This window comes from Motacilla alba, chromosome 3 (assembly GCF_015832195.1).
Source record: "Motacilla alba alba isolate MOTALB_02 chromosome 3, Motacilla_alba_V1.0_pri, whole genome shotgun sequence".
NCBI lineage: Eukaryota > Metazoa > Chordata > Aves > Passeriformes > Motacillidae > Motacilla > Motacilla alba.
In genome coordinates, this window is record NC_052018.1 from 91841564 (window position 1) to 91865765 (window position 24202).

The window sequence follows — 24202 nt, forward strand, 5'->3', positions numbered from 1 at the left end:
ACCACAGAACTTGGATATGACACCAAGTGATAAGCTGGAGTCAGTTTCTAGACAGATGTTTAGAAGAATACATGTGTAAGGAGGAGGATTTCACACAGGGAATTAGATTTCTACTTCTAGAAGACAGCATCTGTGGAACAAAAGTCTTTAGAAGGATTCTGCTGGGATAGACTGTCTTGGACTAGTTGATCTTTCCTCCCATTTTTGAGGGTTCACAGGGCTCCGTATGTGAGACCAGCTTTGTACAGTCCTGACCTCAATTAGATAGTTTCCAGTCAGCTGCACATACCTAGTTAAGAGATATGAAACATTCCCTTTCTCCCTTCATCCTAATTTGTGACAGGTTTTCCCAGAGTGAATGCTGCTCATTTCCACCATGCTACTGTTCCTCCATTACATCTCTACTCTGCCCAAATTACACAGTGGCATCCAGTGCCTGAGGGAATGTGAGCGTGTGGATGAATATTCATAAGATAGCTTCCATTTTAAGGGCGACATACTGAATAATTTCAAGGACATTACCCAAAATCTTGAACTGTACTGAGAGTTTTATTTTCCTAGGGAGGGACTGCAGCAGATTCTCTCTGTGGGATGACTCAGTTCTTATGGGACCATAAGGAACTTTGAAGACAGCATTTAGGCTGCAGATGCAAATCCTGGAAATTCTCTTGGGAACAACCTAACACATAATTTACAAAAGCCAACAGCTCATCTGGAGTTTCTAGCCTAAGACAATGGTACAAGAAGGGCCTTTAGAAGGCAGAGTTGACTACATGGTTTCCTAAATTCTGTCTTGACAATGATCAGCAGTGCACCATTCCACTAAAAAAACTAATTTAAAAGTTTAAAAAAATTAAAATTCAGACATTTAAGATCATATTCTGCTGATAAATACTGTGACCTGGTGAGGGGAGAAATTAATCCCATGAGTTTAACTGAAAAAAATCCAAATGCTGAAGTGAGAGAGTTGGCAATGGGGAGGAGATTTTTACTATCCAAAGGTGCTCTTTGTGAAATACTGTGAGAAAAAGACTCTTTGCTGGATTCCAAGCTACAGCATCCACATTTCAAGAAGTTGACACTATTAGGAATCTTCAGAGAAAGTAAACACATTTTTCTGTGTATTTCTAAATAACATTGCAATCATACTTCCTTTTTGTAACTAAAAAGAAAAAGAAAACAGAATGTTTTTCTTTCAAGCAATTATCAAACACCTTAAGTGTTGACATAGAACAAAATGCTTAGCAAAACTCAATCCACAGACATAATCTGCCAGAGGCAATAAGCAAGATGAAGGAAGGATGAAGATACTTGTTCATTTCCAGTGGGTGCATTAAAAGAGTAAATTTTAAAATCTGCTTTTTAAAACAATATTTAAAACCATCAAACTCTGTTTGCTTTTCTTTCACACAGAGCAGACAATCATCATCAGAAACTGATCAAGCCGTATTTTAGGATATAAAACACTCCAAGGACTAATGCCAGCAGGATTGATGATTTGGAATATTAAAGACTAAGAAAACTCTTTTGTTACACACACGTCAAAAGAGGAACCAATGAAGAGGCGATAAGTAAATAATAGAACAACTAACAGGAAGATTAGCATTAGACTTTGGCATCGACCTGCAAATGAAAAGCAGAGATGCTATAAAGACATCGATTACTGAAGAAGGTGGAGAACATTATAGAGATGAGACATCGCTTTTATTAACCAAACCTGTTTAGAGAGATAAAACCCAGCAGCCAGATCATGACATGCATGGGTGACAAGTGACAAAGGGTTACTGGCAGTGGATGTGTGGGAGAAAGGCATCCCAGTCTGAGGTCAGTACTTTTCCCTGTCTACACTCCATCGCTCCATAGTGGGCTGCACGGCACTTTGACATTTCCAAAGGCAAAACCATGGCTTGAAGAGTCTACCAAGTTAGAAGCTGCTGTTCAAATTGTCTTTTTTTCCATACTGGTGCTTTCCTGAGATTCAGAAGACTGTAACAATTCATTGTGGACTAGAGCTGCGTGGTCAAGTCCAGCCCTCTTCAATGGAAGAACTGCACACTAGGCAGTTCTTGAAACCTCCTGTTAATGGCACTTTCACACATCACATTGAGAGGTGATTGAGGAGAGCACTCATCTTGGTAGGCAGCTGGCAAGTGCATCAGGCCTTGGTATGGTCACAAAGTTCATGGTGCAGTGCAATAGTGGACAGATCTTTTCATGATCCTTCAACACTTCACTCAAGTGTTTCATTTCATCTGTTAGCTTTCCGATTTCTCTTTTCAGGGAGGTATTTTCTTGCTCAAGAGATTCATATTCCTGGAAGGAGGGGGAAGAAAAAAAATAACAACTTACAGTCAGAACATTCCTTTCAGTGCTTCCACCTTGAGTACATTCACACACCAGTAGAAAAACAGTGTGGTTTCTTACTACAACTTACAAAGTGCTGAGGAAAGACAGAGCCAGCCTGGGTGCTGGAACAGGGCAAGTGCTTTACAGCCTGTGCTCTGACCACACTGGGATTCCTTTCATGGCCCTGAAGACCAGGAGGTGCTGCTTGCCCTCAGAGTCCCCCAGGAGCCCAGGGCTGCAGGCATGGATGGCTGTGTCCCCATGGTGGCCTCTTCCATCCTGGGCTGCCTCTGATGGGAAGGGCCAAAATGGACTCTGCACGGTGAGATCAGAGAAAATGAAAGCACTGACTGCTGAGAGGTGCTGGGAAAACCCGGTGCCTGGCACTGCTGGTGAGAGAAGGGCAGCCTCTGCCCCAGGGCGGTGCAGGGAAAAGCCATTTATCCAGGCTAGCACAGCATGTCCAGCGCTCTCCTCCAGGCCTGCCAGAGCTTGTAGACACCTTCTCAGAAGCCCAAGAACTCATTAGGAGGGAAGCATCATGCCAGCTTGAGGCCAGATTAATTTTGTTACCAGAAGGCCAGACCACTTTCTTTGGTTATCCCTGACCTGGCTGCTTTTGAGCTAAGGCTTCTCTGGCAATAAATAAGCTGTTGTTAACTGCAGAGGAATTTTGAGTTGCTCTGCAGCATGCATGTGATGGATGCAAGACTCCTGTGTCACATTTTTTGATAACTGTGTGTCTCAAGTGTTCCTGCTTCTATGCCTTCCCATCCCAAAGACAAGAGAGCTAGAGATTCAGAGCCAGCCCACTGAAAACCAGCAGATGGATGTCTTGCTGCTGGCCCAAGGCTCAACATCCACCCACTCAATCTCACCTCCCTGGGAAAGCTTCCTAGCAAACTTCAAAGCCTACACGTGCCTTAAAAGGCAGCAGGGAGACCCTCTCATGCAATGTTCTTCTGGGCAGCCTGGCACTGCCTCTGCTCCCCTTTGCTGCAGAACTTTGGGCTCCTGGCCCTCCCTCACACCCCTGAGCCACCTCTCACAGAGTAAAACAGGCACAGTCCTCCTAACACAGCATTGGAGCCAAACTCCAGCCAAGTTGTCCAACCCCCATTGTCATTCTGCTCATCTCCTGTTGCCCCAAACCCCATGGTTCTGGGTTTTGGAATAAATGTTGCTGTGCCATTGCTCTGTCTCATTTTCAGGGGTGAAACTGTCACGTTGTCCTTGCTAAGAACGAACGTTATTCAAGCAGATCTGCCTACAGCTGGCAAAACCTGTGTGCCTCAAAATGAAGATTCCCACCACGAGGAAGATCCCCAAGTTCAGGAGGAACATCAGAGAGGCTGCAGGATGGCACAGGGCCCAAAAATGATTCCACAAAAGCCAGGGGTTACCCCTTTTCAGAACTACCCTGCACCTGGCTTTCTCAGGCGCTGACTCAGAGGAGATCTGGGAAAAACCAAGCCCAAAACTCCCTACACTGTCCCTCTTAGTCTCTGCTAACTGCTGGCAAATCCTTCCACAGTGAGAGAGAAAAAAGCCTGTGATGAACCTTCAGAGCTGAGCAACTGACTCAGCCACAGTGGCAGTGTGCTGCAAAACCGACACTTACCCCAAAACCTGACTCCCGGCTACAAGAGCACTGTAGTGTGAGGTAACATCCAAAACCAGAGAAAAGGGATCCCTGTCCTCCAGTGTTTGCACTGGGGACACAAGAAAAGCACACCACATTGTGGTATTAAGAGCTTCTGGAAGAATCAATTACTTTCATTTCATCTGTTTGAACACCCACTGTTACTTTTAAAAGCATACAAGTGTAACAGCTAGCCAAGCTGAGCTCTCACACTTGCAGGTTCCCAAGCTCCTAAGAAGCATTTTCAACTGGGTATGTCTGGGAACCCCGTTGCTGAGTGGCAGTGATAACACCACAGTTCTAGAATTTATTTAAGCCAGCATTGCCACTGCATGGTCCCCTCCTCTTCCATCACCTTCTGCTTTGTAAGACACCAAGAATTCATCCACTGTCACAGCAAAGGTGACAATCTTAACACTAATACAGAAGAAAACGGTTCTGGTTTAGCCCAAAGGAGCCCTGTGATCCCATTCTTTGGGTGGTTACAGGAAGAGCAAAAGAGGGAGGATGAGGCAAGGGCTGGACCATGTCTCTCTTTTCCTAGTAGTGTCACTGAAGGCAGAGCTGCGCTGTCCAAGAGCGGTGCCAGTGTCTGTGGGATGCCAACCAGGCAGCACGCCTTCTGTGCCTCACACCCACAGCAGGATTATGTGAAGACAGGCCCACGTCTGCTTAAGAATTCCTGTTTATTGTAAAGTCCCGTGTTTGGTACCCAAGCCATGCCTGCAAAGCACCAAATACCCATTCACCTCGTGAAGTTTATCAGCTTTCTGTGTTTGCTTCTTCCGGCTCCTCTGTGCAGCAACTCGATTTTTTTCTCTCCTCCTTACTTTTCTGTCATCTTCTTCACGACTCTGGAAGACATCAACCAGAAAACACTTCGCTGGTTTGCAAGGTGCACACAGATGATGCCCGAAGTCGGGTGTGTAACTTTCTGAGAACGAACACTTCCAATTTTACAGCGCTAATACTCGATCTCCCAGAGACCGCATGGTCCCTGCAAAGAGCAGCGCATCCCTCGGCCCCACTGCACAGACGGAGCCGAAGGGGAGAGGTGGAATCCGGCAGTCTGCCCGGGGGATGCCGCAGAGCCCCGCGGGCAGGGGCATTGCTACTGATGGGGGAAGCCGAGTACCCGAGCGGCGACCGGCGCTCCCGCTCCGCCCGGCGGGCAGCACTTTACACCTGCCTCGCTGCAGCGCGGCCGACGGGGCGGAGGTGCGAGCAGCGAGGAGGAAAGCCCTGTTCTCTTCCCGGCTGCCCGCGGCTGGGGAAAAGCCGCCGCCCGCGCCGTGCCCCGGCGCTTTCCGCGCACCGCCGGCGGTTCTCCCGAGCTCCCACCTGGGAAGAGCCAGCACGGCGGCCGCCTCCCGGGAAAAGAAGGGCCGATGCCCAGGGGCAGGGGCACCCCCGCCGCGGCGCTGCCCGGCGTGAGTCAGCCCCATGCGCCCGCCCGCCACCGCCGCCCGGTCCCTACCTGCTGGCCGCCCTCGGCCGCCGCTCCCCGGGACAGCGCGCTGGCCCCCGCCGCCGCCGCCGGGACGGCGCACGACATCCCGGCCCCGCCGAGCCGCCCGCAGGGCTCCCCCGGCCCGCGGGGGGTGCGACTGCCAGGGAGCGGAGGGAAGGCAGTACAAGGGCAGGGCGGGCCGGGGCGGGCCGGGGCAGGGGACGCGCCGCCCCGGGCCGGGGGTGCCGCCGCCAGGTGCCGGAGCGGCCCGGGGCGGAGCCGCCGCCCACATGGCCGTCACATGGCGCCTGCCCGCACCGGGAACCCGGGACCACCCGGCCGCCCCGTCCCGCACTGCTCCCCCGCGGGGACCGCCCCCCGGGACCGCCGGCTCTCGTCAGCCGCCGGGAGCCGGGGGAAAGTCCGGGTCACGGCGCTGCCGGGCAGGAGCTGCCTGAAAATCCCCCCGGAGAGCCCCAGCCCCGGGGGCCGGCTGGGTTCGACGCCCCTCCGGGCAGCCCGACTCGCTCTTTCGCCTGCAGAAATAAACTCCCCGCAGTTTCTCTCCTCTCCCGGCTGCCCCTGGAGCCGGCCTCGCCCCCGTGTGTCTCCCGGCGCTCACCTCCGGCCGCTCCTGCCCGCCGCGCTCCTGCGACATCGGCTCTCTGAAGCGGCAGCAGCTCCACATGGGGGACAGCCAGCTCAGCCCGGGATCGTGGGTGGGAGGACACGGCATCCGTGCTGGGATAAAGCGATTTTCACTTTCGCTACTACCCTCTTCCTTTAAATAATAAGGAAATGCGACAGACTTCTTGTAAAGGCAAAGCCAGACAAAGAATGCTGGAAATACAGTTGCTGCAGACAAACATCTTTCTCTTCCACCATTCTGTCGGGAGTATTTTAACAGAACACTGTTTCTTTTACCTCTCGTAACACCTTCCTGCATTTTAATTGCACTTACTTTGGCCTTATGCTCTGAAAGGGGGTGTTTGCACTGACAGCTACTTCAACATCCTTGCTGTTCTGCAAAAGGATTTGTACCCTCCTGGCTGTGCTCAACTTGCAGAGGCAAACACATGACCATGAGAGGAGGGTATGTGCCCCCAAACTGCAGGGCAGTCAGTCATAAAGCCCCAGGTATCTCAATAAATCAGATACTTCCCTATTTTTCTGGTTTCCTCAGCAGCTTGAGTCATCCAGCTTAGATGAAGTTAAAGAGTTGGCAAACTGAGTAAATATAGACTGTCCTTCCAGGAAGATCTGGCTAACAGTTCATGCTAAAGGTGAGGGAACCATGTTCCCCAGAGTCCAAGAGTCAAAACAATGCCTGTGCTCTGCCACATGTTTCCTGGTAGGCTCTGGGACTGTGACTAAAAGACCGGAGCATGACTTCCTTGGTTTGAAGTGCTTCTCCCCAGCTGTTCCACCTCAAAGCAGCTTGTGTCTCAACCCTACAGGCTATCCATGCATTTATTTGATTTTGCACTTTTCAAAGAGCTTCTCCAACCCTGGAAGACCCAGTCCCTGTGAGTCTTGCCACCCTAAGAGCCATGGGAAGGTGGCTGGTGACCAGAGCTGGGAAGTACACTTGTGCCAATCAATATACCCTGACCTAACCTGCAGCCCCAGACTGTGCTGGGTCTCCCAAGCATCTCGCAGAGCACTCCCTGGTTTCTTCAAAAGGAGTCTTGCTTCTTTCTCCCTTTGTCATCTAATGTGCCAAGAGCAGGATGTTCACCAAGAGCTGCTCATGGAGGCAGCAGTAAGGTGTGGGTTCAGTGCCATTCTCCAGCTGAGAGGATCCAAACCAGCACCTCCTGGAAAGCAGCCCTGGCCACCAGGCAGAGAGCTACTAGAGGGTGAATTGCTCTCAACTGCTCCTTTGAAACAGTCTAATATTGCACGAACTACACCTCAGGCAGTTAAAGGGAAGCAGTACATGAGGGCATGAACAGAGACTTAGTTGGGACAGTTGCTTAAAAAGAGAGCACTGGGATCTTGCTGCCTTTGTAGCTTAAGCTCAGTTGAAACAAACAGGAGTAAAAGCCAGTATTTTCACAAGCTCAGGGAACAGGTATGTTCTCTTGCTATGAAGTATGTGGATAAGACATCTCAACAGCCCTCTGGAGTGATCTGTGGGAAAGAAAGTCCCCTTCCACAGAGGGACTTTGAACTCCATGCTCCAGGAGCAATGCTGCCACAAATGGCACCTGCACCAGGTAGCTGACAGCATCAAATCATGAGCAGCTCACCAAGAATTTATTAGTCCTGAATAAATATCCACTTCACTGAGTAATTCCCAGCAGCTGCAGAGTAAGGTTTCCAGGATAACACAAGCATGGGACAAGCCAGGGGACAGCTCCCTTGAGCCTGCATAGTCTGATCTTGTTCAGAACAAATGACAAAGGAAATGACAAGTCAAAATTTGCTTGTGGGAACAAGTTTCTACTTAGTATTAAAGCTATCTCTGGTACATCTGTAGAAATGCCTACACAGTAATTCCAGGTAGTGCAGCAGTAAAGGCAGTGTTTCTGTGCAGGAGAGAAAACCAGCCCAGAAAGCAGCTTAGTCAGCTAAGCTTACATTTTATAATGGCAGTTTATCAGTGATTTTTGTCTGCACTGAAGCAGCCTACACACATGCAGACTAGTTTCTGATCATAGCTTAACACAGCATGGCTCTTCTGGTGAATGGCACGTGTCAGAACTGGGTCTCAGAGCACCCCGGCTTCCAAACAGACGTCAGGGTCCATGTGAAGATTTCTGGAAGAGGAGCTTCCCCTTTAGAGTTTGTAATCCTCTTTGTTCAGAAAGTACACACAGCAAAAGCATGTGTAGATAATGCTCCAATTTGCAAGTTTTTCTTGGGTGGGGGTGGCCTAGCTTTATGAGCAAAAAAGCACATTGCAGACAGGACACACTAACAAACAGTGAGATGTTCTGTCTCGCCCCCAAAAGCCAAGAAATTCTAACTCCGTTTGCAAATGAACCAAGCATCCATCACCATTGAGCTGTCTTACAAAATTCAAAGGCTATATAAAGAAAAACTACCAGACATTTCTTGATGCAATACCAATTCGTCCCAAGTTAAAAATAAGAAGCTTGGCTGTTGTGACATTTCAGTAGAAGCCTGATTAGACATGTCTTGCACAACACTGCCAATTCCTATGAAAAGTTAACTGAAGGACAAAAGGCTACTGAAGTGGGGAAAATGAAGTGTTTACTATATTTCTGCCAATGGGAAGAACAGCTAGTTGCAGGTATCACTGGATGTAGAATTTTTTAATAACCATTGGAAAAACTGCTGAACATTCATGTTGAGTTTAACTCATCATAGAACTTGCATTTAAAGGGACGGTCTCTTTCCAGTGCTGCTTGGCCAAAAGTAGCCGTCAGATTTTTAAATTCCTAGTTTATACACTGCACTTGGAATCTTGATTGCTTTTTCTTTACACAGTCCACTTGGCCAGCATTTCCAGTTGCATTTTTCTTCTTCCACCCAGCTGCAGTTGCAACATGGGCTATGGAACAAAAGACCAACTGCTCTAACTCAGGGCATCCATTCCCACTTACTTGAAATCCTGTGCAGGCCAACTATCCCTTAGTCTCTAAACAGAAACATGCACTGTAGTGTGAATCTATGAATTTATTTATTAAGTCTTAAACCACAGTACTTTCCCTTTTTATTTCTTATCGCATTTGTCCTGCTCCAGCTATTTCTGACGGAACTTCTTCAAAGTGATACCTATTCCTAGCTATTTTCTGTACCTGCCTGTCATTTGCAAAGAGCAGAGAATCTTCCTATTAACAGAGGAAATAGCCAAATACTGTAATAGTTGCCATGCAGAATCTTGCAGGGCACACCTTAGCCTAGCAACAGCCAGGATCTGTGTGAAGAAAGCCGTAGCAGGGATGTCCAACAGCGCACAGAGTGCGGGCACTCAAAATAGCAAGTGGCTGTGTGAGAAGCCGTCTGAGCCGCACACTCCACAGCCCTGCAGCTTCAGTCCCTCTCACATCCTGTCCTCTCTTACACGAGAAGCTTTGCAGCCCTGAGATTAACAACACTTGTGAGTTCAAAGGCAGTAAATGGAACTACTTCAGTTACTCAAGCCAGAATTTAACACAGATGTCCTCTGAAGTAGGCTCACTGCTCAGCCACCATCCATTCCAGGATTAGAACTGACAATGTTATCTGAAGCTCTGATCTTCCTTAATTGATTTAATTTAGTTCATATAAAAACACACATTTGTATATACAAGGTCAGGAAAAATATTTACATATGATTACATATACAAAGTATCAGTACAGATGCTCACTTTTACAAAATAAATGATGCTAAAATCTGTTTTCTTGAGAACTCTCAGTCTCTTAGACATTAGGTTGGACCTGTCTTCTTAGCACCAAACATGTCATTAACAAAGCTTCTAAAACCCCCCTCCATTTACTGTGTAACAAATATGTTACATACTAGTCAGGAGTATTTACTGCAGGCACATGCAACCATAAACTAGAAAAAGTTATAAATGTTCAAGGCACAATGCTCAATTTAGTACTAATTTGCAACCTCCTAGGCACTAATGAGTAAAGAAAACAAAATTAAGCTAGCTCAAGTGAATACCATTAACTGGTAGCCTCTATTGATCTTTAAATTTTAGTCAAACAACACAGATGCAAACATAACCCAAGTCAAGATCCTTTCTTGGGTAGAAATATTGCTCAGGAAATCCCCAGGTGCATAATTGGATTACATGAAATGATATATCAGACCCTAAGATGTTGATGGTTGAATTCGTGTTCAGAAGAGCACGCTGCAAGTAAATACATACAATTATTAAAAATCCAAGTTTCAACAAACATGACTATAAATAAGCCTAAATGACCTACATTCAGGAAAGGTAGAATAGCAAGGACTAATGTCACATGTGTGCATGGACTTCCTTAAAACTCCAACATCGCACCAAATCTGGTCATTTCAATATGCTGCAGTGTCAATTAATTCCTTAATATAAAAGCCACATGCCTCAGTAATCAATGAAGGTGCATTAGGAGAATTAGACATTCTCCAACTCTTTAGAGACATGCTTAATGTAAATGAGCAGTTAGTGGTTTCCTAAAAGACTGCCCACATACATAAAGCATGCACACAAACTCTGAGAAGCACAAGGACTCAAGCTAAAAACTGCAATATAAGAGCAAAAAATGAGTTAAATGGCAAATACACTTGCTGGATATTGGATGCTACTGGTACATGTACCATACACCATCCGCATGCCACCAAAAGTAGAAAAATTTAAGAAATCAAACACTAATTAAAGAAGCTCCCATGTATATTATATATATATATATATTAAATATTATATATTTATATAATATAAAGAAGCTCCCACTGAGGGGAGATGAGTTCTAAGAAAAAAGATGGAACACATGGAACAAAAGTACAACTGAGATTCCAATGTGAAAACACAAAATGAGAAATTCATGCACTCAGAGTGATCTTCCTCCGCCGCAGTGGGTAGCGCTTTCTCTCGGGGGAATCTGCAGCTTTTCTTCTTTTCAGCAAAACATAAGGATTTTTACTGCAAACAGTTCCTGTTGGTGTGACTTCTCCTGGTGGCACTGAATTTTGGGCATTGTTTTCCTCCTTCTCCTTGAAACCAGAAAAGACTTCTTGCCGCAGCTTGCAGAGTTCCAAGGTTGGTTGCAAAGTCAATGCTTGGGAAAAACCTTCTGCTTTTTCTATGAGTGCTGGAATAGACTGCAAAAACAAACCCGAGTATCTCAGGTTACATGGGAAAAACAATGGTTATAAGGCACACAATATGCTAATGAGATTCTAACAGGCACAAAAGCTTCAGTGTCTGCAGAGATGATGCTCAAGATGGTGGGTGAGGGTTGTGAATGCAGAGCTACCACCCCAACAGTGAGGTGTCTGCACTCAGAAACCATGCAAAGAGTGTGCCAAGTTGAAGCATTCCCTCATGGCATCTCTAAGCTCAGGCAGCATCACAGAAACACCACAGCTGATGCCTAAGCAGGTACTGAAGTAACAAATGTCATACTCCAGATGATGTCATACAAGTCTTCAAAAGATGTTCTGTTTTTCAGATGCTGCAGGTTCCAAAATCTCAGCAGAAGTATTTCCTACAGCCACAGGGTAATCTCCCTTACTACCACATGAGGGGGAATGCTTTACAAACACAATGCTTCACCTGCTTCCTAGGTACACACACAGGCTTTTTTCTACCAAACCATAAGGAAGATGAGTTATAACTCCTGTTTTGTGACATATTACCAGATCAAGAAAATAAAAACATATTTCTCTTGGAGCACGCAGAGGTCTCACCTGCATTGCTTCGCTGATCTGTTTGGATGCCACCTCTGTCGCCTGCTTCAGATCTGCGATGTAAGCATCTACAGACAAACACAGCCCAAATCAACTTCTGAAAAATAACTCTTCTCCCCACTACTCACTATCAGAAAATGGACAGAAAACCAGTAAAGTCCCTGTATAAAACCTAAACCTGCAGCACATCCATTTCGCTGTAACACTGAGGACAAGAGCTGGCGTGGTATATCTCACTACTAATACTCTTTATCACTCAAACTGAAGTAGAGGCTAGCAGTTCCAACTACAGAAAGCCCCATAAGTTCTTACCTAGAAAACACAAAGCCAGTATTTGAAATAAGAGAACAGTTGTAAAGAAATAATTCTACAGAAAGATATGTTTTCAAAACTTTTAAGCTCATATTACATTTGATAAAACCCACACAGAACACAGAGAATAGACACACTGTGGAACATAAGATTTAGAAAACCATTTTAAGGAGGGCAAGTAAATAATCCTATGTCTCTGACAAGTTGGCTTTTACAATAAAGGCTGCTTTTTTTTTTCTCCTTCTGGCTTAACTTATCAAGCATCAACACCAAAAAGAACCAGGCATAAATAACATGAACTGTATTAATTCTGCTGTGCTAATAAGGAAAGAAAAAAAAACCCCAGCTTTCAGGAACACTGAAGCAGGCAGCAGGTGCAGAACACCAGCATATATTTGACTGTAATAGTAATATGATAAGATCACCAGTACTTTAATTCTGTATTCAAGAGTTAAACTCTAGCCTATTATGAAACTGTTTTGCATGTTCTCCATCCACAAAACTTAAAATGAGCAGATTAGCATGCTTCTGGGAAATAAGGAGCCTCACCTCCACTACTATTAGTTTTCTGTAGGGTTTCACCAGTGCCTGCAGTAGAACGCGGTGTCAGGTGGTGCACCCACCCCTAAACCCTGTCAGGGTTAAACACAGCATTCTGTTTTGAAGTCAATCTTATTTGTGCTGCTGAAGGTATTTTGAAGTCAGTCACTGCATTCTAGCTCAGGGTTACAGCGATTCCCTGCTGAAATGTTGTAACCACCAAGAGATGGTGCTTGTTGAACTGTCCATGTATCCAGTGTGCTGGTCAGAGCTGGTTTAGGAACACATGATCCCCACAGGAACATGGACACTAAAATGCACCACCATTCAGTCTGGAAGAATTAGCAGTCCAGAAGCAACCTCTTTAAACTCATCTCAGAGCCCTGTGGAAGGGCATTCTCTAAAAGAAGGATATATCTACAATGAAGCATTCTTACAATAAATTATTGGGATGAGGAGGCTGGTGACCTTATGAAATGGTAAGGACGGAGTTAAGTGAAAGAAGAAATAATTATTTGGATTATTGTACAGAAAGACTGACACACAGTTAAATGAAATTTGCCTGCAAGAGTTTGGCTTGACATAGATGGCATTATATTCCTCAGTGTTCAAGGCTTTCCAAAACATAGGGAAATGAAACAAGGAAATGAAAGGTATTGAGTAATCTAAACATTTTTGGTTTCTGGTTACTTGCTAAACTGGGATACATAAACTTCCCAAAGACTACATAATACCAAAATGCTCCATAAACTCCAAGGTATCTTTGCTACAACTTTGCTAAAGTTACCAAACCCAAAACCACAATATCATAGTGCAAGCTGCTACTAACTAAATTGACTGACATCAGAAAAGCCTGGATTTGGACACTAGAAACCAAAAGGAACTTAGATACAAAGTGACCACTGTACTGCTCCTACTGGCTGCTTTGCTGCACAGGCTGGCACTGCTGGAAGCCATGTCTCCCATCTACAAAGAGGAAATGATGTTTGGAATGAAGTCAGATCAGCAGGGTGAGAACTGGAAGATTCAGCTCAGCTCCTCAAACTCTGAGCACCACTGCTTGTTACATCATGTGCAGTAACTCAATAATGAGGGTTCTCACTTTTCAAATTACAACTGCACTGCTGAAATCTGTAATTTTTCAATACTTAACAACAGGCAACACAAAACTTCCCATTTATTAAAGCCAACCTCAAAAGAGGACATCCCAATTATCCACTGCAAAATCCACCACCTTGCTCCAAGGAGTCTGTACAAGGTGTCTTTCCAAATCATGCAGCAAACTTAAAATGTTGTTTGCAGCTCTGTTCCTTCATCAACTCTCACAACTGACACAGGCAGGATGAAACCTGTGTCCTACGTGGCAAGTTAGGAGAGTCAACACTGCGACCACTGAGTCCTACACAACAGCTTTCAACTCCCTGAAGGAAATGACTAATTAGGAAGAGAGGCTGAAGCATTTCTAGTACTCATGTAAAAGGAACACAAGAACAGATGAAGTACAATGCCAGTGATCCATCCAGTTCCCCATCTGGCCTCCACCAGTGATGAAGGAAAGAAGTACGGAAGCCTTCTGGGGGTAACTGTGACAATTTCTCCCCAACACACACACACACACAGAGCTTTTTGCCTTCAAGTACAGTGCTTAACTGCAGGCAGCACTCAGAATGAGCAAAATGGATATGGTAAAACTCAGGCAGCAACACATTCACTTATGACAAACTTCTAGCTTTTGAGTTAATTTATAAGCAACCAATTTTAAACAAGTTTAAAGAAAGAAAACTTTTTAAACATTTACAGTTAGCCAGTAAGTGAGGCAGTGTTTCCTCAGAACAGCTGCCCTCCCCACAAAATATTTACCTTGAGAAGGCTGAGGTCTTATGTCTGCTGGTTTTACCACAGGCTGGTAGAGCTTCTGCATATTAAAAAAAATAATTGTGAAATACCCCTTGGCTTAAGAGATACCTAATATACATATAGCAGTCAGAACAATGGAGATTGTGGTGAAATTATTTAGATCAAGAATGTATTAGAGGTACAGATTATAGATACCTAGTTACTGAAAATAACATTCTGGTTAATACAGTTACACTCACTGTAAACACGTCTCCAGAAATCTGCTTTAGTTTGCAGAATTCTAATTATTAAAGCATGAGAACTGACATCCAGGCATTTTGGAAGAAGCATTGCCCCACCTGCTGCATGACTGAGGAAGAAGAGCTGCTCTAGCTTCTCAGGAGCCATTCACAGAACCAGCATGCTTTCACAGAACCACAAACTCCAACAAAGGGTACATTAAGACAAAAAGCTAAGAAAAAGAAAAGTACTTAAACAACTACACCCTAGCCCTATACAGAACTAAGAACACCCTACTCCACAAACTGTGAGTCTTGTGACCTTACATCAGTTAACTGAGACATGAAGTAAACTAATAATAACTGGATATAACCCATACTCAGTTACATTAAAGGTAGAATTAGAAGCAGCTAACAGGGAAGAAGGAAACAAAGCAAGGCCAAGGGAACAGAAGTTAGATCATCTGCAAGTTAGTGTTCTCCACTTCAGGAGCTGTCCCTCAATCTTCTTCAAGCAAAAGCAAGTAGGGGAAAGCTAATTATTCCTTGCTGTAGTTTTGGGAGAAATTTTTTCACAGTTCACACAACTTAGCAAGTCTGCAGTAACAGCTCCAAGCAGGAGAACAAATATGGCTTGCATTAGCCTCAAACTCTACAGACCATATTGACTGAAAACCCACAGGATGATCTCTTGCTTTGGCAATTACAAAGAAATCACCACAATAAATGACTGGTTCTCTCCAGATAAATCACATCACATTGCTGCTCTTCATGCCTCAGAAAGCATCACTCATTTAGCTATGATGATTAAAGAACACAAGAAATCCTCAACCAAAGAAACCACTGGTACCTTTGGAGAAATAGCTGAGAGATGAAAAAAAAAGGACCATTTACAGAGATAAACTAAGCTTTCCATATTTCTTACATATATTTCTACAAATTCTCACAGGGATAAACTAAACTTTAGCAGATAATTTTAATTAAAATAATCATCTAGTTGTGGTGGTGGAAACTTTGAAGAGATCATCAAGAGAAAAGCAGCATGAGAGGCATTCCAAATAACTAATCCACTGTGGCACTCAGATAGCAGAAAGATTAAAAGGTCTTGTTAAATCTTGGTATTATGCTATAGCATATTTTATTTACGTTGATTTTGTTTGTTTTACGTACTTAATATACTGACAAAACAGAGAGATCACAAAAGGCAATATATGTCAGAAAATATCTCAGGTGTAAGATGAAAGTGTACCCATGCACTTTTCCTTACTGTAAATCAGCTCTGCCTGGCTAACCTACAGGGTTAACATTTGTCAATTTTAGTCCTCAGAAAAACAACGCAGGCTCCTACACAACTTTCTAAAAAACTTCCCTGTCTGCTTTAGTATAGAATAGCTGAAGTTGGAAAGGACCTCTAAACACCTTCCTGAAAGTTGGGCCAACTAGGGCAGGTTGCTCAGAACTCATCCAGTCAACTTTCGAGTGTCTCCATGAATCTCCAAGGATGAAGATAGCACAGTTTCACTGGGCAGCTTGTGCCAGTGTTTGACTCTGCCTCAGCCACTTGTTTTTTGCCAAAGGGATCCTAATTAATCACGAGGTAAGCAAAAGGGAGGCCTAACATAACTTCAGGGAAGAAATCCAGCAGCTGAGGACACGACTGGGCTGTTTAATGTCAGTAGTTACTTTACACTGTGTGCAAAAATCCCACAGAATTTATTGTGCTGATTCATTAATCCACGCTGCCTTTTTTCCCATGCTTTACTGAAAGGCATTACTCGATGTAGTTACCAGCTCTAAAAAAGTGCTTAGGAAGCCACTGACATTTTTTTAAGTAGTACACGGCATGTGATACTATCTGTCTGTATGTAGCGTAAGATTTAGTACCTCAACCTCAACCAGTCCAGCCCTTGGGCAAGGACTTCAGGAACTGGGAAGATAAATAGGTGCCTATTGGTTTGTAAATCTAGAGTCACCAGGCTGAAGCAATCTGCTCCAGTTTCTTTGTGCCACAGACCCAATTCAGACGCAGTCACAACAGTTTGCAGCAACCCTTAGTAAACTTACTAAGTTTAACCCTAGTTACTGCAGAGGCAGTTAATGAAAAAAAGCCATTTCATTTTATGATAAAGAATAAAAAGCAATCATGGGAAGGAGCTTAAAGGTCAACACAGGATGATTGATTTCTTAATGCAAAGGTTTTCTGGAAATCTTAGGTTACTCACCAGCATCTCTTGCTCTGCTTTCATGGTTTCGACAGCATGCACCAGGATCTTTTTAGGCCACTGTTTACGCCTAATTGCTGTCTCGACTATTAATTCATCAAATTGATCCTCCAGGATTTGAATATTAGAATCTGAAAGTGACAAACACACAAAGTTACTGTGGAATTTTCAGACCTTCTTTTTTTTTGAGACAAACTTATCAAGAAAAAGAAGCTTCAGATCTCAAATTTAAAAAAATAATGCACGATTATCAACACAGAAATAAGTGGATGTCTTGAATCTCCTTGCTAAGAAAGTATAGAGATTGGAGCATAACTTGATGTTGGCCAGTTATTTTGAAGTAAATGATATGGGGTGGGGAGAGGCAGAGAACCATCTGGGAAAAAAATAAAAAATGTATTGCCCTATGAACACTGAATCTATGAAAAAACTCTTATGAAGCAATGGCTATCTTTTAAGGAGAAAAATGGTTTATCTGTGTGATTTACAAGCATTAAAAAACTCCAAGTGTACAAACAGTAATTGAAAGCCTAACATATTTTATATCACACAGTGCACAAATAAGCAGTTTAACATTTAAATTCACTGTTCCCACTAATGTGCTGAGGATAACTTGCAAACCATGCAATGTCTTCAATCTAGTGGTCAAGAATGGATTTTGAGCACGCTCTCTGGGATACTCTGTGCAGAATGAAGTGATTGCAAAACTCAGAAAGAAAAGCCAATGTTTTAGGAGTCCGTGAGTTTGTTTTGGTTGTTTATTTTAAGATCACCATGAAACCATTTAAATATAGACAGGAAAGACATAAGCCACTGGTCAACATAAACATGGAAGGCACAAAATGCCAGATCTCTTGGTGGCAAACTGGATCAGAGTTACGCTATTTTACTACATGAGTAAATCTGTATCAAATGAAAAAGCACAATATAGCCCTTACACCTGCTTTATGCAGCTGTGGGCAAATAACAGTGTCTTAGTTTTGCATTTTGCATCATGAGATCAGTGCATTTTTGACACTGTAGTCAAAGTAGCTGGAGTTTTATCATTCTAGAACTACAACTGCAGGTGCTTCAGAGAATCAGAGAATAGTCTGGGTTGGAAGGGCATTTAAAGGTGATCTAGTCCAAGTTCCCTGCAATGAGCATGAACATCTTCAACTAGAACACACTGCTCAGAGTCCACGTTTGCTCAGAGCATCCAGACCAAAAAACAGTTCAATGTTTTTGGTTTAACAGCTCTGTAGTTAGCTCAATGTATCTGTATTCTCAGCTCTGTGCAACTGCAAAAAGCATTAAGCTGCAGGCAAGGGGCACCTAAAGCCAACACAGGTGAGTGAATGAACCACACTGAAATTTTCTTTGGATACCAGACTACCAAGAATCTCCACTACTATTATCCAAAAGACAGTAATTATAAATACATTGTTTCTATTACATATGTTCATATAGCAGTAATTTTCAACACTTAATCACTATATTCAATAGCAGCCACAGACAGTCTCCTAGGGTCCTTTGACAGACCTTGGTCACTGCCCCCAACACTCAGGCTGGAGGGGCCCTCCAGAGCCTCGTGCTCACAGCAGAGTCAAAGCCCGTTTCAAAACAGGTTGCTCAGAGCACTTTGGTCCAGAGGGTTTTTGGAAACCTCCGGTGCTGGAGACAAGCTCTGGGCAGCCTTTTCCAATGCTCTGTTATCCTAAGAATGAGTTTTTACTTCCATACATCAAGTCAGAACCTCCCCTTTCAATCGGACCCCTTTTACGTCTGGACAAAACCCAACCAAAACAAACCCAGCCAGCAGGAAGCGAACGGAAGCCGACGCCTACCGCTCTGCAGCCGGGAGTCATCCGAGGCCTCCTCCCAGTGCTGCCCGTTAATGGTGACGTTCTCCCGCACCGCTGCCTCGAAGTTCTGCAAGGCACGGAGCAGAACGATGAGAATCCGTCGGTCCATCCGTGAATCCATCCATCCCTCCCGCAGGAAGAGCCCGTCCCGCCTCACCGCCCTGCCCGGGGGCCACCCCGGGGCACGCCGCCCCCTCACCCGTGTGCCGAGCGCTGCCAGCGGGGCCCGCCGGGCCCTGTGCCGGCACGGGACGTTCCCGCTCCCCGCTCACCCAGAGCGCGTCTGCCTCGGCGGCGGCCCCGCCGGGCTGTCCCTGCGCCAGGGCCCGCACGAAGGGCGCGCACAGCTCCAGCACCGCGCCCAGCCCGCGCCGCGAGCAGCAGCGCACCCGCGGGTCCCGCTGCTCCGCGCCCGCCTCCCCCAGCCCCGCGCCCGCCGGCTCCGGCGCCGGCTCCAGCTCCGGCTCCGGCTCCGGCGCCGGCGCCGGCTCCAGCTCCGGCTCCGGCTCCGGCTCCGGCCCCGGCTCCGGCGGCGGCGCCGCCGCCATCTCCCGCCTGGGACGCGGGGAAAATGCCGGCCCGGAAGCGGAACCCGCGGCCGCCCGGTGCCTTCCCGCCGGGCGCGGCATGGCGGGGCCGGTGGACTGTCACTGCCACCTAGCCGCGCCCTGCTTCCAGCCGGTGAGGCGCGGCGGGCGGGGGGGGGGTCCCGGGCGCGGCCCCGGCGCTGAGGCGCTGCGTGTCTCTTGCAGGACGTGGCGGCCGTGGTGCGGGCGGCGGAGCAGGTGAGGCGGGGCGGCCTGAGGGGACCCTCTGCCCGCGGACCCGCGGCCCCGCCGGTCTCAGCGGGCCGGGGGTCTCTGTGTGCCGCAGGCGGCCGTGTCGGCGCTGGTGGTGGTGTCGGAGCGGGCGGGCGAGTTCCGGAGCGTCGTGGAGCTCTCTGAGAGGTGCGAGGCCGGCGGGGATCCCGGCGCCCACCCGTGTCCCGTCTCGGGTCTGCGCCTTGGGGATTGACGGGGGATGCGCTGCCCCCCTCAGTCAAGCTGGCCTTTCTTGCCTTTAAACCTGCGCTCTCTGTGGGCTCTTGGCGTTAAACTTAGGTTCTCTGTGATCTTTCACGCTCTTGCTATCTATTCCGTGCCTAGATTCCCAGGGTTTGTCTTGCCATGCCTCGGAGTTCACCCCGTTCAAGAGATTTCTCCAGAGGAGCAGCGCAGTGTTACTTTGAAGGTGAAACGCGGCCTCTAAAATACTGCTGGGACATTGCAGGACAGACGACAGGATGCTCTGGTCTGCCTGATTTACCTTCAGGTCTGCCCAGTGGTTTTTCTGCCCTCTGTAATGCAAGGAGACCCAGTGGACCGAATCGCAGGCTCTCTCAGCACATCCATTTGTCCCTGTTAGCCCTTAAAGCAGAATTGTTCTCTGGAGTCATCTGGCTGTATTACTGCAGTGAAATGGTTTTAGAAATCCCAAGCGTGCTTTGCTTACAGCAAACAACATGTACAGATGTTCCTTTGCTAACATGGGAACTGGAAGGCAACTGTTTGTGGCCTTATCCTAAAAATCTCAGGGAGCCGTCTGCAGCTATTTAATGTTACCAAGTTATTTTTGGGCCTTGTTTTAATTACCTCTGCTGCTACTGTGAAAAGTTAGCTCAGGAGTATTTAGAATAAGGTTTCAGGATAAACACACACACACACACACACATATATATATAGAGAGAGAGAGAGAGAGAGAGAGATAAAATGTAATAATAATGTGTAATGAATATATGTGATTAAATGATTATTAAGTAAAGAAGATAAATCCTTCAGACTTCTAAAATCCGACTGCACAGCTCAAAGTAATGGCAAGTTGTAAAGTACAGAATTTCAGAACAGTGAAGGAAATGTCAATTTAATCATAATGCTGGGTTCATAACCCTTTCCTCTTGTAAGGGCAGTGAGAGTTGTACATTTCTTCTTGCAGGATCTTGATGCTGCGCTGCCTCTTATAGAACTTTACAAAGACAAATTGGTGGGGATTGGAGAAGTGAGTGAAATTCTGTAACTTATTTAAATCTCTCCAGCAACATCTGTCACTGAAATTACAAAAACTGAGTCAAAGCTTGTTTTTCTGTATGTGAGAATAATTGCTATCAGCCTGAGCAGGCACTAAGTCTGATTGGTAGTTCTCTTAATGTGCTCTCCCTTACAGCTTTGCTTGATTCCATCTTTCCCTTTGTTATTGCTATTACAAAGTAGATGAAATTTATGCTCCTGGAATTGTTGGACAATTACATACCTATGCTATCTCATGTTATACCCAAAGGCAGGTCCTTCCTGCCTTCTTCTCTGACAAAGTTAGGCTAAGCTGTGATTTCAGTACATCACAGTAACTTGTACAGTTCTTTTTTTTTAAATCCTTCATCTATCTCTATCCATCTGTTGTCTCCTGTCTTACATTTGTTTATAAATGAATTGAGGCTTTAGGATGGAGTCTGCCTCAATTTGTGTGTTAGTACCAGAGGGACTTACATCTGGTTGTGCACTGGCTACAGAAAAAGCGGGTTTTGGCAGAGCTTTGTAGGTAAATTTGCCATGTTGTACTGTATATGAAGAACTTCTCTTCATCTAACTGTGAATGGGACTGCTTTAACAAACGTTAAATTTTGCCTGAACATGTTTAAATCAAAAAAGTATAGAGTTAATGGGTAATTTTGCTAGAGATTGGACTAAAGCTATGGGTTCAGGTCAGAAATTTTGCTTATACTGGAGATCCATATTTGAGACTTAATCTGACATAATATTCAATAGAATGTAAACCCCCAGAAAACCAGTTACAGACTAAAATGTTAAATACCCTTGTAAGTAGCTGTCTGCCCACAAATGCTTTCATAGTTGAAAAGCTAGTGGTTGAGAATGCATTCTTTTTTTGAGTTAAGCTGCAGCTGAGCTCATTTTAATTGCAGTCTTCTCTAGTATACATATTTGGAAATGCACTGCAGTTTTGAAGCATGGTATGCCTTTGTATGTCTAATTATGTTTTTTTTAAGTCTGTAAAACTTTTCCCTTCTCTTCTTGTACTGTAGGTTGGACTAGATTTCACTCCCAGATTTGCCAGCACCGATGAGCAGAAGGAAGGACAAAGACAGGTTTTGATCAAGCAGATTGAGCTGGCAAGAAGACTGGATTTGCCGTTGTAGGTTTTTTTTATACCAGAAGGAGAATTTGCCAGGTCTCAGTATATGCTGAAATACTTCCCAGGATTTATGGCTATTAAGTGCCCACAGAACTTTCCTTAGATGGATTAAATTGGCATAAGTGTCCTGTCAGTCTGAGATTTAATTGTAGAATTTTCCTTATGTTAGCACTTCTGTACAGACATCTTACATGCCCTGTCCATGCTATGTTGTTCCTGTATCTTCACCGTAGCTGAAAGGATTAATATATACATCCCTGGGTTTTTTTCTTGATAAAACTTGTAGTATAGATTTAGATTAATTATTTTCATCCCAAGATACTGTTAGTTTGTTTGTATTTGCAAGAAATGGGTATTTGGCTAAGTTTCCTAATGCTGGGCCTCTCCTTGCTGTGCAGAAATGTTCATTCCCGCTCAGCTGGAAGACCAACCATTAATCTCTTGAAGGAGCAAGGTATGCTTTTAATGCATTTCCTCTGCCATGGTTTTTGCCAACAGGATTTCTCCAGTTGTGCCGCATCCTCACCAGTTTGTGTGTGTTTAACTCAGGAGCAATAGCGCAGAGTTTTATGTTAATTCCATATGGGACCAAGGTCCCATTGAAAGCTGACATGCTGTAACCCTGCTGATGATGTGGTTTGCTTTGTTTCTCCAAGGTGCTACCAAGGTGTTGCTCCATGCCTTTGATGGGAAGCCGTCTGTAGCCATGGAAGGGGTGAGAGCTGGATACTACTTCTCCATTCCTCCTTCCATTATAAGGAGTGAACAGGTAACATTTTGTCCCAGTTCCAGCTGGAGTCTGCTCCTTCTCCGTGCATTGCACATTTTTACTCTGGCTGAATTTCTGCCTGGGGCTTTTGCCTTAGCTGGACTTCGGAGGGGGAATTCTGGCTAAAACAGCTCAGCTATTCCTGAGAAACAAGGGGTTTTTTTTCTCATTTTGTTGTGGTTTCCGGTGAACTCTTCTTCAGAAAATTGTGTCACTGTACTGTTTTATAGCAGGAACATGACATGTAGAGAAGGAGTAGTTTTTGTGATAGGACTGCTTTCTGTGATAAGCTCAGGAAATGCAAGAGAGGAGAAAGTTTGATTCTAGTGGAGGGAGCATGAGGGGTGGATATAATGGGGGGATGAGGGTAGGTACTTAGGAGGAAGAAAAACAGACTGGGGTTGAGAGGTAAAGCAGAGAGGAGGAAAAGGTGCACATATTATATGCACAGTTAACAGCAAATTAGAATTGCACTGGCAACTCTATAAGTAAAATATAACTGCATGATTTAATAAATAACAATGAGTTCAGCTTTGGGATAATAGTACTTTGGATATTTAGAGAACAGAGGACCCTAATTTGAAGGGACTTCTTGAGCAGCTCCAGGTGTTCTTGCTTCCATTCAGAAATCACTGATAAAATGTAAACAGTAGCACCAAAGTCTTTTGATGTTGCCTCTAAGTGTAGGGAATATCCTCCCTTCATGTTTTTTTCCCCACAGTTTTAAGTGCATAAAGCATTTAATGGCTGTCTTATTTTCTTCAAGAAGCAGAAGCTTGTGAAACAGCTGCCACTGGAAAGTATGTGCTTGGAAACTGATTCTCCTGCACTGGGGCCTGAAAAACAGGTAGGTGAGGGGAGGGAGGGACTTCTGTGTATTTGTATCCAAACCCACACCTTGTGGTGGAGGTCAGCGAGATAGTGACATAGTCTCAAGTGTGGTTACAAGAGAGGAAAGAAGCTGCCAAGGGAACTTAATCCAAGAGGAATGGATACATTTTTCTGACACATGTGCCACAATGTGACTGAAGTTGTGTCAGAAAGTACTGAATCTGACACACTTGTAACACTCCAGGGGTCTGTAATTTGGTTGGTTTTGTTTCTTTTTCAGGTGAGAAATGAACCCAAAAATATTTACATTGCTGCTGAATACATTGCCAAAATTAAAGGAATTCCAGTTGGAGAAGTTATAGAAGTGACTACACAGAATGCACTAAAAGTATTCCCTAAACTTCAGCGCTTTATTCGGATATAGATTCAGAAACTGAAATATATGATGTTGCAGAAAGTACTACTTGTGGTGTAATTAATAAAACCAACGTATATCTTGTGTTAAAGTGGAGTTTTGCAGTTGGAAGTTCAAGAAGCAAGGAGTGTTACATAGCTGGATAGGATGAAAATAGGGAATTTCTAAAGGCCTTTGGTGTGCACCATAATAGTCTCTTGAATGTGATAAAGACATGTTGTTCCTTT

The 24202-nt window shown here is 45.0% G+C and overlaps 3 protein-coding genes across 4 annotated transcripts; 1 reads left to right on the top strand and 2 right to left on the bottom strand.

Annotated features, from left to right (window-relative positions):
* Nucleotides 1-1296: 1296 nt before the first annotated feature.
* BATF3 (basic leucine zipper ATF-like transcription factor 3) lies at nt 1297-6211 on the bottom strand. 2 transcript variants are annotated; one of them, XM_038133849.1, is made up of 3 exons: nt 6061-6211; nt 4738-4842; nt 1297-2313 (listed from the first exon to the last, which is right to left on the bottom strand). In XM_038133849.1, the coding sequence occupies exons 1-3, from the start codon at nt 6172-6174 to the stop codon at nt 2128-2130; spliced, it is 405 nt and encodes a 134-aa protein (XP_037989777.1). In that variant the 5' UTR covers nt 6175-6211; the 3' UTR covers nt 1297-2127. The 2 variants fall into 2 exon arrangements, with proteins under 2 accessions (XP_037989777.1, XP_037989779.1); XM_038133851.1 differs by lacking the exon at nt 6061-6211 and adding an exon at nt 5466-5964.
* Nucleotides 6212-9540: 3329 nt separating this feature from the next.
* Nucleotides 9541-19295, bottom strand: NSL1 (NSL1 component of MIS12 kinetochore complex; the record flags this gene model as incomplete). Its single annotated transcript, XM_038132171.1, has 6 exons — nt 9541-11196; nt 11785-11852; nt 14497-14551; nt 16934-17064; nt 18760-18844; nt 19050-19295. Coding segments are annotated over 6 exons (864 nt in total), but the record flags the coding sequence as incomplete, so codon positions are not given.
* Nucleotides 19296-19332: 37 nt separating this feature from the next.
* Nucleotides 19333-24202, top strand: TATDN3 (TatD DNase domain containing 3). Its single transcript, XM_038133049.1, has 10 exons — nt 19333-19458; nt 19530-19562; nt 19651-19724; nt 19923-20007; nt 20749-20811; nt 21851-21960; nt 22359-22414; nt 22617-22729; nt 23496-23576; nt 23841-24202. Exons 1-10 carry the CDS (start codon nt 19405-19407, stop codon nt 23982-23984), a joined length of 813 nt encoding a protein of 270 aa, XP_037988977.1. The 5' UTR covers nt 19333-19404; the 3' UTR covers nt 23985-24202.